A 14944-nucleotide genomic window follows, 5' to 3' on the forward strand; every position below is an offset into this window, starting at 1 on the left:
GGCTTTTATCTCCTTAGATATATTAACTATAGTTTTTTTTTTAAGTTCTGTTTTTTTTTTTTTAAAGATTTTATTTATTCATTCATAGAGACACATAGAGAGAGAGGCAGAGACACAGGCAGAGGGAGAAGCAGGCATCATGCAGACAGCCTGACGTGGGACTCGATCCAGGGTCCCAGGATCACGTCCTGGGCTGCAGGCGGCACTAAACCTCTGCGCCACTGGGGCTGCCCTAAGTTCTGTTTTTGATAACTCCATTATCTTGATTCTGTATGGCTCTATTTTTATTGGGTCTATTTTTGGTATCTTTTGTTTTTCTTAACTTTTTCCCATTCATATGTATTTTGTGTGTCTGGTTATTTTTTAAATATTTTATTTATTTATTTATGAGAAACACACAGAGAAAGGCAGAGAAAGGGAGCCCGATGTGGGACTTGATCCTGGGACTCCAGGATCATGTCCTGGGCCGAAGGCAGGCATACAACTACCGAGCCACCCAGGCATCCTGTGTCTGGTTATTTTTGATTGAGTGTAGAATACTGAATATGAAAACGTATAGAAATCATTTGAACCTAGGATGTTATTTTCCTCCAGAGAGGATATATATTTGTTTTTGTCTGAACTGAGATAAGTTGAAGCTACCCTTAAATATTTTGGTTTAACTATTCAGCATCCCAAACAAATTTGTATGTGTGGGGGAAAGGTGGTTACTCAAGCTTTCACCCTTTGTGAAAGGACTCCTATTTTTGTACCACCCTTCGTGACTGGACTCCTGTTTTTGTACCCTAACTTCTTGAGATTGTCACAGTTGTTACTCAGCTTTTCAGTCTCTACCTTTAGTTGACTCAAAAATTTCTTTAAGATTGGAAAACAACTTTCATATTCCAGACCTACCTATTTTTCTTTCTTCTCAAATCTTGATCAAATAATTCTTCACTGCCCACTTAACTCCATGCTGCCACCGCTCCCCAGATTTTCTAGTTTATTCTCATTGAAAGCATTGTTCTGAACAGTTGAACTGTTACTAAGTGAAGCAGACATTTTAACAGTATTTGTTCTTCCAGTCCATGAGCATGGAACATTTTTCCGTTTCTTTTCAATTCCTTTCATGAGTGTTCTATAGTTTTCTGAGTACAGATATTTTGCCTCTTTGGTTAGGTTTATTCCTAGGTATCTTATGTCTTTGGGTGCAATTGTAAATAGGGCTGACTCCTTAATTTCTCTTTTTTCTGTCTCATTGTTAGTGTATAGAAATGCAACTGATTTCTGTGCATTGATTTTATATCCTGCCACTTTGCTGAATTCCTGTATGAGTTCTAGCAATTTTGGAATCATGTCTTTTCAGTTTTCCATATAGACTACCATGTCATCTGCAAAGAGTGATAGTTTGACTACTACTTTGCTGATTCAGATGCCTTTTATTTCTTTTTGTTGTCTGATTGCTGAGGCTAAGACTTTTAGTACTATTTTGAACAACAGTGGTGAGAGTGGATATCCCAGCTGTGTTCCTGACCTTAGGGAAAAGCTCTCAGTTTTTTCCCATTGAGAATGATATTTGCTGTGGGCTTTTATGATATTGACATATATTCCCTCTGTCCCTGCAAGGTGGAGAGTTTTAATCAAGAAAGGATGCTGTACTTTGTCAAATGCTTTTTCTGAAGCTATTGAGAGGATCATTTGAGTCTTGTCCTTTCTTTTATTAATGTAGTGTATTACATTGATTGATTTGTAGATGTTGAACCACCCTTGCAGCCCTGGAATAAACCCACTTGGTCATGGTGAATAATCCTTATTTTTTTTTAAAGATTTTATTTGTTTATTAATGAGAGACACAGAGAGGGAGGCAGAGGGAGAAGCAGAGTCCCTGCAGTGAGCCAGATGCAAGACTCCATCCCAGGACCCCAGGATCATGACCTGAGCCAAAGGCAAGCGCTCAACCACTGAGCCACTCAAGTGTCTGTGAATAATCCTTTTATTATTATTTTTTAAATATTTAATTTATTTATTCATGAGAGACACAGGGGGGATGCACAGACACAGGCAGAGGGAGAAACAGGCTCCATTCTGTACAGGGAGCCTGATGTGGGACTTGATCCCAGGTCTCCAGGACCACACCCTGGGCCAAAGGCAGCGCTTAACCTCTGAGCCACCTGGGCTGCCCGAATAATTCTTTTAATGTACTGTTTGATTAGCTAGTATTTTGGTGAGAATTTTGGTGTGCGTGTTCGTCAGGGATAGTGGTCTGTAATTCTCCTTTTTGGCGGGATCTTTGTCTAGTTTTGGGATCAAAGTGATGCTGACCTCATAGAAAAAGTTTGAAAGTTTTCCTTCCATTTCTGTTTTCTGAAACAGCTTCAGAAGAATAGGTATTAATTCTTCTTTAAATGTTTGGTAGAATTCCCCTGGAAAGCTATCTGGCCCTGGACTCTTGTTTATTGGGAGGTTTTGATTACTGCTTCAATTTTCTTGCTGGTTGTGGGTCTTTTCAGATTTTTATTTCTTCCTGTCTCAGTTTTGGTAGTTTATATATCTCTAGGAATGCGTCTATTTCCAGATAGCCTAATTTGTTGGCATAAATTTGCTCATAATATGTTCTTATTTGTTTGTGTTTCTTCAGTATTGGTTGTGATCTCTCCCCTTTCATTCATGATTTTATTTATTTAGGTCCTTTCTCTTTTCTTTTTGATAAGTCTAGCCAGGGGATTATCATTCTTATTAATTCTTTCAAAGAATTAATACCAGCTCTTAGTTTTGTTGATCCATTCTACTGTTCATTTGGTTTCTATTTCATTGATTTCTTCTCTACTCTTCTCGTGCTGAGTTTAGGTTTTATTTGCTGTTCTTTCTCCAGCTCCATTAGGTGTAAGTTTAGGTCTAGTGTTTGAGACTTTTCTTGTTTTTTGAGAAAGGCCTATGTTGCTATATACTTCCCTTTTAGGACTGCCTTTGCTGCATCCCAAAGGTTTTGAACAGTTGTGCTTTCATTTTCATTTGTTTCCATGAATTTTAAAAATTATTCTTTTATTTCCTGGTTGACCCATTTATTTTTTAGTAGGATGCTTTTTAACCTCCATGTATTTGAGTTGAAGACGGTCTCTTCAACAAATATTGTTGGAAAAATTGGACAGCTACATGCAGAAGAATGAAACTGGATCACTTCCTCACATCATATATAAAAACAGACTCAAAATGGATGAAAGACCTAAATGTGAGGCGTCTCACATCAAAATCCTAGAGGAGGGATCCCTGGGTGGCGCAGCGGTTTGGCGCCTGCCTTTGGCCCAGGGCGTGATCCTGGAGACCCGGGATCGAATCCCACGTCGGGCTCCCGGTGCATGGAGCCTGCTTCTCCCTCTGCCTATGTCTCTGCCTCTCTCTCTCTCTCTCTCTCTCTCTCTGTGTGACTATCATAAATAAATAAAGAAAAAAATATTAAAAAAAAAAAACAAAGAAAAACAAAATCCTAGAGGAATTCATCAAAATCCTAGAGGAGAACACAGGCAGCAACCTCTTTGACCTCGGTAGAAGCAACTTCTTGCTCAACATGTCTCCAAAAGCAAGGGAAACAAAGGCAAAAATGAACTATTGGGACTTCATCAAGATAAAAAGCTTCTGCACAGTAAACAGTCAATGAAACCAAAAGGTAACCTACAGAATGAGAGAAGATATTTGCAAATGGTACATCAGATAAAGGGCCAGTATCCAAAATCTATAAAGAACTTATCATACTCAGCAACTCAGAGAGTAATCCAATCAAGAAATGGGCAGAACACCTGAACAGACATTTCTCCAAAAAAGGCATACAAATGGCCACCAGACACATGAAAAAATGCTCATTATCAATTAGCATCAGGGAAATACAAATCAAAACCACAATAAGATACTAAATAACTAAAATTACAAGTCAGGAAATGACAGATGTTGGTGAGGATGTAGAGAAAGGGGAAGCCTCTTACAGTGTTGGTGGGAATGCAAGCTGGTGCAGCCACTCTAGAAAAGAGTATAGAGGTTCCTCAAAAAGTTGAAAATAGAGTTACCCAATGACCCAGCAATTGCACTACTGGGTATATACCCCAAAGATACAAATGTAGTGATCTGAAGGAGTCCCTACACACCCCATGTTTATAGCAGCAGTGTCCATAATAGACTACGGAAAGAGCCCAGATATCCATCGGCAGATGAGTGGATAAAAGATGTGTTATATATGTATATACAGTGGACTCTACTAGTCATCTGTCAAAAAAAAATGAAATCTTGCCATTTGCAATGAGGTGGATGGAACTAGAGGATGTTACACTAAGTGAAATAAGTCAATCATAGACAATTATCTCACTCATATGTGGAATTTAAGAAATAAAACAGAGGGGATGCCTTGGTGGCTCAGCAGTTGAGTGACTGTCTGCCTTTAGCCCAGGGCATGATCCCACAGTCCTGGGATCGAGTCCCACATCAGGCTTCCTGCATGGAGTCTGCTTCTCCCTCTGCCTCTGTCTATGCCTCTTTCTGTGTCTCTCATGAGTAAGTAAATAAAATCTTAAAAAAAAAAACAACAGAATAGTAGGGGAGGAGAGTAAAACATAAAACAAGACAGAGAGGGAGACAAAGCATAAAAGACTCTTAAGCATAGGAATCAAACTGAGAGTCATGGAGGGGATTGGGTAGGGGGACAGGGTAAACTGGGTGATGAACATTAAGAAGGGCACGTGATGTAATGAGCACTGGGTATTATATGAGACTGATGAGTCACTGACCTCTATCTCTGAAACCAATAATACATTATATGTTAATTGAATTTAAATAAAATTTTAAAAATACAAAAAAGAAAAACTAAGTGAAACAAATCTTCTAATTTTAATAATCTTAACATTCACTTTTATGTGTTAAATTGGAGCTTTTTATGATTTATCTTCTGTGGACTTCATCAGTATGAGTAATCTTTTTTTAATTCAAATTCGATCTTTCAATATTTCAATCTCCCTATTTTTGCATTATTTGGGGATACATATTATCGAGATAATAGCATTTCTACTTATACACACACTTCTACCTTTTAGCTTTATTGTTTTTTTTCAATTTTATTATACTATAATTGACATACAATATGAGTTACCTGCACATACTTAAGAGTTACAATTTAATAAACTTTGTCATATATATATATACATGTATTAAATTATCCTCATAATATAATGAATATATCTCTCATCCTCAAAAGTTTCCTTGTATTTCTTTTTCTTCCCTGATGCTCTTCCCACCTGCCATTCCCTCCTCAAGGAACTATTGATCCTTCTGTCATTATTCAATTAGTTGAAGTGTGGGGATCCCTGGGTGGCTCAGCAGTTTGGCGCCTGCCTTTGGCCCCGGGCATGATGCTAGAGTCCTGGGATCGAGTCCCACATCAGGCTCCTTGCATGGAACCTGCTTCTCCCTCTGTCTATGTCCCTGCCCCTCTCTGTCTCTCTGTCTCTCATGAATAAATGAATAAAATCTTTAAAAAAATTAATTCAAGTGTTCTAGAATTTTATCTAAATGGAATATACTATGTACTCTTCATTGAGCTGCTTTCACTGGACATAATTACTTTGAGATTTATCTATATTATATCTGAAGTTAATTTGTTTTTATTGTTGAATAGTATTCTGTTATATTGATATGTCAAATAGATATTTGATTTGTTTCCACTTTTTGGTTCTAACAAGTACAGCTACAAACAAAAGTCTGTGTGTGTGTGTGTGTGTGTGTGTGTGTATGTATATATATATATGTGTGTGTATATACGAATATATACACATATATATATATTTAGTAAATACCAAGGATTAGGATGGTTGAATCATATGATAGATATGTTTAACTCTGGAGAAATTTTCAAACAGTTTTCCAATATGGTTTTAACATTTTGTATTCCCACTAGCGGTGCTTTATATCTTCCAGTTGCTTTATATCTTTGCCCACACTTTTTCTGTCTTTTTAATTTTAGTAATATGGGTAGATGTATAGTATCTTACTGTGGTTTTAACTACTTTTCCCTAATGATTAGTGATGTTGATCATCTGGTCATTTACTTATTTGCCATTCTTCTATCCTCTTTAGTGAAATGTCTCTTCAAATATTTGCCCATATTTAATTGGTTGTTTATCTTTTTATCATTAACTTATGAAAGTCCTTTATATGGTCTAGCTACAAATTCTTTTGGCTCAGTAGTTAAGTGTCTGCCTTTGGCTCGGATTGTGATCCCAGGCTCTGGGGATTGAGTCCTGCATGGGGCCCACTGTGGGGAGCCTGCTTTTCCCTCTGCCTATGTCTCTCCCTCTCTCTGTGTGTCTCGAATGAATGAATGAATGAATGAATAAAATCTTAAAATTTTTTTTAAATAAAAAAAAAGAATTCTCAAGAAAGACTTTTAGTTGTTACTGTTACCCTGTGCCTAGTAATGGTTAATGAGCTGATTTTCTCTAGTTTGACATTTCTATTAGTGGAAATGATATAGCTTTCCATTATTTCCACTAATGGTATAGGTTTCACTGGCTTTCATTGGAGGATCGTAGTTCTCATTCTTGTGGGTTTTTTTAAAGGTTTTATTTATTTATTGGAGACAGTGGGAGAGTGAGAGAGAAGGACAGAGAGAGGGACAGAAGGAGAGGGAGAAGCAGGCTCTTAACTGAGCAGTGAGCCCAATGTGGGGCTTGATCCTAGGACTCCAGGATCATGACCTGACCTGAAGGCAGATGTTTAACCAACAGAGCCACCCAGGCACCCGAGGTCTCATACTTGTATTGCAGACATCTCTACGTCCTCATCTTCTGTTTCTGAGTTAAAACACAAGACCTTAGGCTACTGAGACAGGGAAATCCCAGCCACATATAATACTAGTTCATAGTCTTACGGCTCTGATTTATCTTACAAATTCTTATAAGTTTTCTATACATTTAAAATGATGCTTCATGGGCGCCTAGGTGGCTCAGTGCTGCTTTCTGCTCAGGTCATGATTGCGGGGTCCTGGGATTGAGTCCTGCATCGGTTCCCTGCAGGGAGCCTGCTTCTCCCTCTGCCTGTGTCTATGCCTCTCTGTCCCTCTCATGAATTAAATAAAATCTTTTTAAAAAATGATGCTTCATACATCTTATTTAGTGTGTCTAAGCATTTTTGCAGATGACTTTCTGATTATCTTATTTCCATATTGCCAGAAATTACAGTCTGTTAAATTGTTTATTGACTATGCCTACCTACTTCACCATAGCTTCCTCAGCACCCAGTGCCTGGTACATACTAGGCACCTAACAAATGTTTGTGGAATGAAGTTCTGTTCATTAGAAATTTGTTAATAATAGCAAAAAAACAAAATGAACTTAAATGTCCAATAATAGGGGAGTACTTAAATAAATGATTGTATTTACTTAAAGTAATAGCTATTGCTCATATAATACTTCTCAGCCAGAAAATGGTGATTTGGAGAGCGGTATTATAGGACTGAAAAATATTAAAGATTAAGTATAAGTGATAAAAAATAATAAAAATAAAAAATTGATTAAAAATGATAAAGGATTCAATTTTGAATTTATAGTATAGTAACTTTAAAATACATATTGTGAAAAAAATACTGAATAGTGAACACCAAAATACTAATAGTAGCTTTTTATGGAGTGGTGGATTAAGGATCCCTTTTTACTTGATTCTCCAAACTTTCTATAATTTACTTTTATAAAGAAAATATTAGAAAAAATGTATATTACTGTAATTACCAGTTTTTAGATTTAAATACCCTAAAAAGTTGATAAAGCATAAAAATTTCAGAATTAGTATTATTATTAAAATGTTTACAGACTTTTATATGAAAATACAGAAAAAGATCTCTCTGATACTCAACGACATCTTGCTAAGAAAAAGTATGAGCTACAGCTTACTCAGGAGAAAATTATGTGCTTGGATGAAAAAATTGGTGAGTTTTTTCCCCCGAAATACCTATATCTATATATGTATATATTTTAAAGTCTGGTAGAAAAATATGTTTTCTTCTTTTCAGTTGTTATATAGATAAACTTGGAAATAGGTACATAAATTAAAAGTTTATCAACCACAAATCATGGAAAAATGGTTTTAAGTAAAATTTTTTACTTAGATAAATACTTAGACCATAAATACTTAGACATGGCTTCCTATTTTTCAGTGAAGAAATAGCTTAACAAAGCAGTGACACTTTGTAAATTTATCATGATCCCTTGTAAATTTACAGTTTCATGCTACATTGTAGCTTGTCCATAGTGTTGTAATGAAACATGGTACATATCTGTATATTACTTTTCATGGAAAGTATACATATATTTGACTATATCTATGCTATCACTTGGATTCATAGAGAAAATTGTTTTTATGTCCTATTTATGTTTCTTACCAGTGATCTCTATGAAAATGCAGTCATAGCTTAATCTTTATAGCTAGAAAGAAAATTTTGGCCAGGACTATTAAAAAGCCCATTTTAAAATGGGGAATTTTTTTTTTAACATTTTCTATTTTGTAGTTCAAAATCTGTGGCATAAACAATTAGCTGAGTAGAGGTGTTTTTTATTAAGATAGGAAATACTGCAAGAGAACTATAGAAGGGGAATATTAACTCATTTTTGGATTTTTTAAGTTAAGTAAAAATATAAGGTAAGCAGTAAAATAGATAAGTTCTTATCTCAGAAGAGAAATCTAAGCTAAAGATATACATTTGAGACACATTAGCGTGTAAATGGCATTTTAAAACCATGAAATACCTAGGGAAAATAATAGACAATGAGGAGAAAAGGATCCAGGACTGAGTAAGAAGCCAAAGAAGTAGAAAGAAAACCCAGAAGTAAGTGTTATTTTGGGAGGCAAGAGAGCAAAATACGTTAAAAGGAGGGTATGATCAATTGTCAGATCCTTTTGAGAGGCAAAATAACATGAGGATGAAAACATATTGATTGGATCTGGCATACTGGAAGTTTTGGTAACATTGACCAAAAAAGTGTGAATGGAGTGTTGGATGTTGAAGATGGAGGAGGTTGAGGAGTGATTGGGAATTGAAGTAGGGACAGGAGGAATAGAAGTCTCTTAAACCTAGTTATTAACAGAAGCAGAAATATGGTGTGGTAGCTTGAGTGAGCTATGAGGTTGAGGATGTTTTTTAAGCTAGGAAATACTACAGCTGTTGTAGAGTTTTAAAATTTATTTATTTTATGCCAATGGAAATGAACTCAAATTCAGAATACCTAAAAGGAGTGGTTTGCCTTAAAGACAGTACTCTGTAAAAGGGACATGATGTATTTTTAAGTACTGTATAGATTATCCTCTTAGCATGTGGTGTTACCTTCTGTAGCACTTCTCTGGACGACTGTTGGCAAGGATATACCTAGAGGTCTGGTCTAACAGAGCTTCCCATGTAGAGTTTTAGACCAGGGGTTCTCAAACTTTAGTGTTTATCTGAATCACTTGGCGAGCTAATAAACATCACTGGAGCTAGGCTCCTTGAAGTAAGATATGGCCAAGGCTTTTTGTATCTTTACTAATTTCCTCAGGTGGTTCTCAAACTTTGTCATGCATTAGAATCACACGGGTGGGTGGGGTGCTTGTGAAAACCTAAATTGTTCTGCCTACTCAGAATTTTTGATTCAGTAGGTGTGGTATGGGACCTAAAAATTTATATTTCTGACAAGTTCCCAGATGATGCTGATGGTGCTGGATGAAAAACCACAATTTGAAAACCACTATTCTATACCAGTCAGTCAGACCTTCAACATTGACATTGGCTTGCCAATGTTATCACAGATTAGACTTCCTGGGATGTTTAATTTTTTTCCCCTAGGAATTTTTATAACCCTACTTTAGCAAAATCAGAATATCAGGAGATATTTGACTCTGAAAATGACCTAAAAAATATTTTATTAAGATCCTTTAGTTACCAACTTAAATGCATTGGTGATTCTAGGCTAGAGGGTGGGGAAATTAGAAAGAGAAAGATCACAGGTTGTTTTAATATTCCACTCAGTTTGACCACTCACCCTCTCCTCCCCTACCACACATGTAAATCTACTTTGAGAACTTGTGATACAGGGTTTTCCTTTGCTGTTCTAATTTAAATGTATTAATTGTGCTTTTATGTTTACGAGTCATTTAGAACTTCGTGATTCATCTTAGTTTTTAATCACTAACAACAAAAGCCATTTTTTATTTAGGATACAGTACTTACTTTTAGTCATTGGACACAATATAGAAGAAAAGTATTTTAGTCTGCTTGAATTGGAAAAAAATTATCTTGATTAAAATAATGCATTTATGATTACATATTTAGATAATTTTACCAGGCAAAGTATTGCCCAGAGAGAAGAAATCAGCATTCTTGGTGCAACCCTCAACGATCTGGCTAAAGAAAAGGAATGCCTGCAAGCATGTTTGGATAAAAAATCTGAGAATATTGCATCCCTTGGAGAGAGTTTGGCAATGAAAGTATGTTCTGGGAACTGTGGTTTAAAAGAAATGTTTGAACTTGAATCTGAATAAAATGATAGGATTTTCTCCATTTTTTTTCTAGAGAGTTGAAACTATAAAATCTGATTTTGAAATATTTCAAGATAATGTTAGGAACTGTGTGCTCAATTCCACCAGCTAATATTTTAAAATTTATTTTCTCAAAGTTGTGATTAATATTCACTGACCATAACTAATTCAAATATCAAAATTATAAAGCAGTGAGACTGATTTCTTTTTAAAAGAACACCAGAACTTATATCTTCAGATAGTCACCTTAGGAAGCAATATGTTTATTAAAACTACCTTTGCATTTGTGCTCAAAACTAGGAACATATTTTTATATCATCCTCAGCCTTTGAGAGTAAATCATATGTAACCGGTAAATAAAGCTGGATGATAGTCTCTATCTCACATTTTTTATTGTTCAATAATAACAAAAGTATTGCCAAAAAGGCAGGGAAATATTGATACCCTTTTCTATTTCATAAGCCAATTCTAAAGACAATTCCCAAACTGTTTTCCACAAATAATTTAAGCAAAGGCAGCATCATTGGAATAAGGTCTTTTTCCTCTCAAAGGATCTAATTCATTTTTTCCATCCATCCATTCATTCAACATTTATTGACATGTACCATATATAATGTTAGAAACTGAGAATAGTAAGTGCATCTTCCAGAAGCCTATAGTATAATTGGAAGGAAGATAAATTAAGATGCTATCATGATGGAATGTGCTAAGTGCCATAGCAATGTGGCACAATGTGCGAATGGAGTTAGGCATAAACACATCTAATTCAGCCTAGGGATTGGATTAGGGGAGGAAAAAGATCTAGAGAGACTTCCAGGATGTGATGATGCCTGGACTGCCTTGTGATCACTAGGAATAGCCAGGGCAAGACTTAGAGGAAGGGGGCAGTGAGAGAAAGGGTGATCCAGACAGGTAAAGCAGCTTCTATGAAAGCCCAGAGGTTTTCATAAGAGAATTTCAGGAGACATCAGTATAGGAACAGGGCTGGGGAACAAAAGATAAGATGAGAGGGTTAAGCAACAAATCATGGAAATATGTATGATATTGAGTTTAGATTTTATCATTGTGGATATGGAGGATCTTTGAAATAGTGCAAAAGAAGCGACACAATTAGATCTTTATTTTGAAAGAAATATTCTGGCACTTCTTAGTCCATGTAAAGGATGGATTATAAGGAAATGAGAATACCATAATACCAGCTACAAGTAAAATGATAGGAATTGTATTAGAGTAGTGACAGTATTTGCAAGAGAAATAATTCTTTTAAGGAAGATTGATTGACAAGATATGCTTTCTGGCTAAGGAACTACATGAATAATTTCCATGCATGAATTAGGAAACAGAATAGGCTTGGGAAGATAATATTAACATGTCTTTGGCACATAGTTGAAATATTCATAGGCTCCTGGATTTTTTTTTTTTTTAGATTTTATTTATTTATTCATGATAGTCACAGAGAGAGAGAGAGAGAGGCAGCGACACAGGCAGAGGGAGAAGCAGGCTCCATGCACCGGGAGCCCGATGTGGGATTCGATCCCGGGTCTCCAGGATCGCGCCCTGGGCCAAAGGCAGGCGCCAAACCGCTGCGCCACCCAGGGATCCCGGCTCCTGGATTTTTAAGTTCGGAGAGAAAGTTGAAGTGAAGTTAATTTGGGAATCATGAACACAACTGAAATCTTGCTATCCAAGTCCATGAGATAGTAAATTTTGGCTTATTTTTTTAAAAAGCCCACTCATTACTTAACATGGGTTAAGTTACTTAACATGGGTTACTTAACACGGGTTTTGTGGAGAATAGAGTTTTGCCTCTCATTTTATTCAGAACACTTTTTGAATAACTCAACACAATTTTCTTTAAAAACACTAATATTTAGAATATTCTGAATCATTTTCCTCTGCTATATCTAATATTTCAGTTTCTTCAATTCTGCTAACTTTACTGACATTTTTTCTTCACAAGGAATATTGAGTTGTAAGTCCATTTTAAAAAACAAGAGCTTCATATAAGATCATGAATGTAAATACATCCATCCTCTGAAGGGGAAATAGCATTTTAAAACAGTGTTAGACATTCAAAAGAGGAAATGTTCTCACAATATTTCAGAGCTGAATTTTCAAATACCCCTCACTAAAAAAACAGTACTTTTAGAGTCTAATCTGGTGATTACAGAAATAAATTACTGTGGGAAAAGTACATTTTAGTAAATAAGGGGAAATTTTTTTCTGGTAATCCTAGTTTTATTTTATTTTATTTTTTATTTTTATTTTTTGTAATCCTAGGTTTTTTTTTTTGTAATCCTAGTTTTATTTTTTTTTATTTTTTATTTTATGTAATCCTAGTTTTAAAAGAAGTTTTACTACTTGCTACCAATTAAAGTTAGAAAACTTGATAACAAGTTTACATATTTTTGAATAATAAAACAACTATTTGTATAACATTTTAGTTTGTTCCTTTTTTCTAAGTAGATTTATGACCATCCTTTACACATTGAATTTTTTTTTAAAGATTTTATTTATTTATTCATGAGAGACACAGAGAGAGAAGCAGAGACATAGGCAGAGAGAGAGAGAAGCAGGCTCCATGCAGGGAGCCTGATGTGGGACTTGATCCCGGGACTCTAGGATCAGGCCCTGGGCCAAAGGCAGGCATTAAACCACTGAGCCATCCAGGGATCCCATACACGTTGAATTTTTAATAATTAACTTGAGCCTCTGTCTCTGGACAAGCCTACTGAGGTTGTACAAGGAATATTAAATTGATAATGATGGAATAGATTTCAACAGTTTGGGAAGTGGTGATTTTAGGGTCATATTAAGAGAAAAATAGGCTGAGGATATGTTATTAGATTCTACCCAGTAATTTTGTTATCCTGGATGCTTTACAATGTTCTCAGAAAATTTTACTTTCAATATAAATTTCTATTGATACAGTAAAGTCCTGTATAGACTTATAAATCATATTGAAAGCTTAGCCAAGTAATGGCTTTCAGAAACACTAGAAGTCCAGTTAGTTTTTATAATTTATTTATGAATGTATTGTTATATTTCAAAACCTTGTATAAATATTTCATTTTAAGCAGTATTTTCTTTTTATTGGCTTGTGCTTTTTTAACTGCTTTGCTAATAGTATTTTAATGGATATGCTCTCATATGCATTACTGCCTAATGTGGACTCTGCACCATTCTACCACAAAGCAACTGGAAGCTAAAAATACCCTGGAGAGGAGTACATGAATAAAGGCAGATAACACACATACACGAATAAAGGAAAATAACACACACTTACACACATGCAACTAACTGTCTCTCGAAAGAAGAGAAACAGAGATAAACCTGATTGGAAATATAGGTTTAGTTTTTCATCTTGCTGTTTGGTTACTAAGGATTTGAAAATTCAAAAGGCAAAACGAATTGTAGTTATTTAGTGAAATAATAATTTTCCTACTTTTTTTAGGTCTAATGCTAGCCCTAAGTATCTATGTACAGTTATCTGTAACTAGTTCAAGATCATTGAGAGTTTTATTTTTTTTATTTAAAAAAATCTTTTTAAAGCTTTATTTTATTTATTTATTCATGAGAGAGAGAGAAAGAGAGGCAGAGACACAGGAGGAGGGAGAAGCAGGCTCTATGCTGGGACCCCAACATGGGACTCAATCCTGGGACTCCAGGATCGCGCCCTGGGCCAAAGGCAGGCGCTAAACCTGAGCCACCCAGGGATCCCTTTATTGAGAGTTTTAAAGGGAGGTATAGGGATGATATTGATGGCATTAAGATATTCACACCCACTTCAATCTTAAATGACTCCATTAATTCTACTCCCTCACCACACCCTTGTAAAGGGAGAATGTCAGTAGTTGATTTTTTTATACCTTTGCTGTAGGCCTAATGCTTACCTTTTTATTAGTTACACCTAAAATTAATAGTATTTTTTTAATAAGTAATTCAGTTGGAATGGCTTTTTGAAGGTGTTGTTGATGACTAATATAAATAACTTACTTGATCAAAGTTATTCCTCAGAACTAAAATTAGTGTTATATGATTCACTTTCCTTGGTTTTACAACTTGGAGAAGTGAGGAGGTGAATCAGTCTTGTTCCCAGTATACAACACTCCAATGCCAAACCACTGGTTTGCCAGCAAAAACAGGGTCCTTATGGGGTCCTTGTGTTGCTGGGTGATTACACAAAACATTTTAACCAAGTATTTGCTACATTGATCTCATATCAGTGCACCAAAATGTAGTCTTTAATAAGCACAATCTTGTTTTTATCCATTACAAATACACCAGTACATCAGGCTTTAGTTTTAAAGTGTAAAAAAGAAGAATAGAACGTAAATATTTAAAACCAAATGAGAATCAAAAAGGGAGAGGAACATTTCTCTTTGTTCATTCAATTTTAAAAGAAATAGTTTAAAATAATTTTTTA

The 14944-nt window shown here is 35.4% G+C and overlaps 1 protein-coding gene across 10 annotated transcripts in view; it reads left to right on the top strand.

Annotated features, from left to right (window-relative positions):
• TSGA10 (testis specific 10) overlaps nt 1–14944 on the top strand; it is a 174078-nt gene that overhangs the window by 40699 nt on the left and 118435 nt on the right. For all 10 annotated transcript variants that reach the window (XR_013389368.1, XR_013389369.1, XR_013389367.1 and 7 more), the window contains 2 exons: nt 7824–7939; nt 10313–10467. Coding sequence is in view for 4 of the 10 variants with exons in the window: in XM_077915060.1 (XP_077771186.1) it covers nt 7824–7939; nt 10313–10467 (271 nt within the window). In the remaining 6 variants the exon portion in view is untranslated. The remainder of the gene's footprint in view (nt 1–7823; nt 7940–10312; nt 10468–14944) is intronic.

The sequence above is a fragment of the Canis aureus genome, chromosome 11 (assembly GCF_053574225.1).
Source record: "Canis aureus isolate CA01 chromosome 11, VMU_Caureus_v.1.0, whole genome shotgun sequence".
Taxonomy (NCBI): domain Eukaryota; kingdom Metazoa; phylum Chordata; class Mammalia; order Carnivora; family Canidae; genus Canis; species Canis aureus.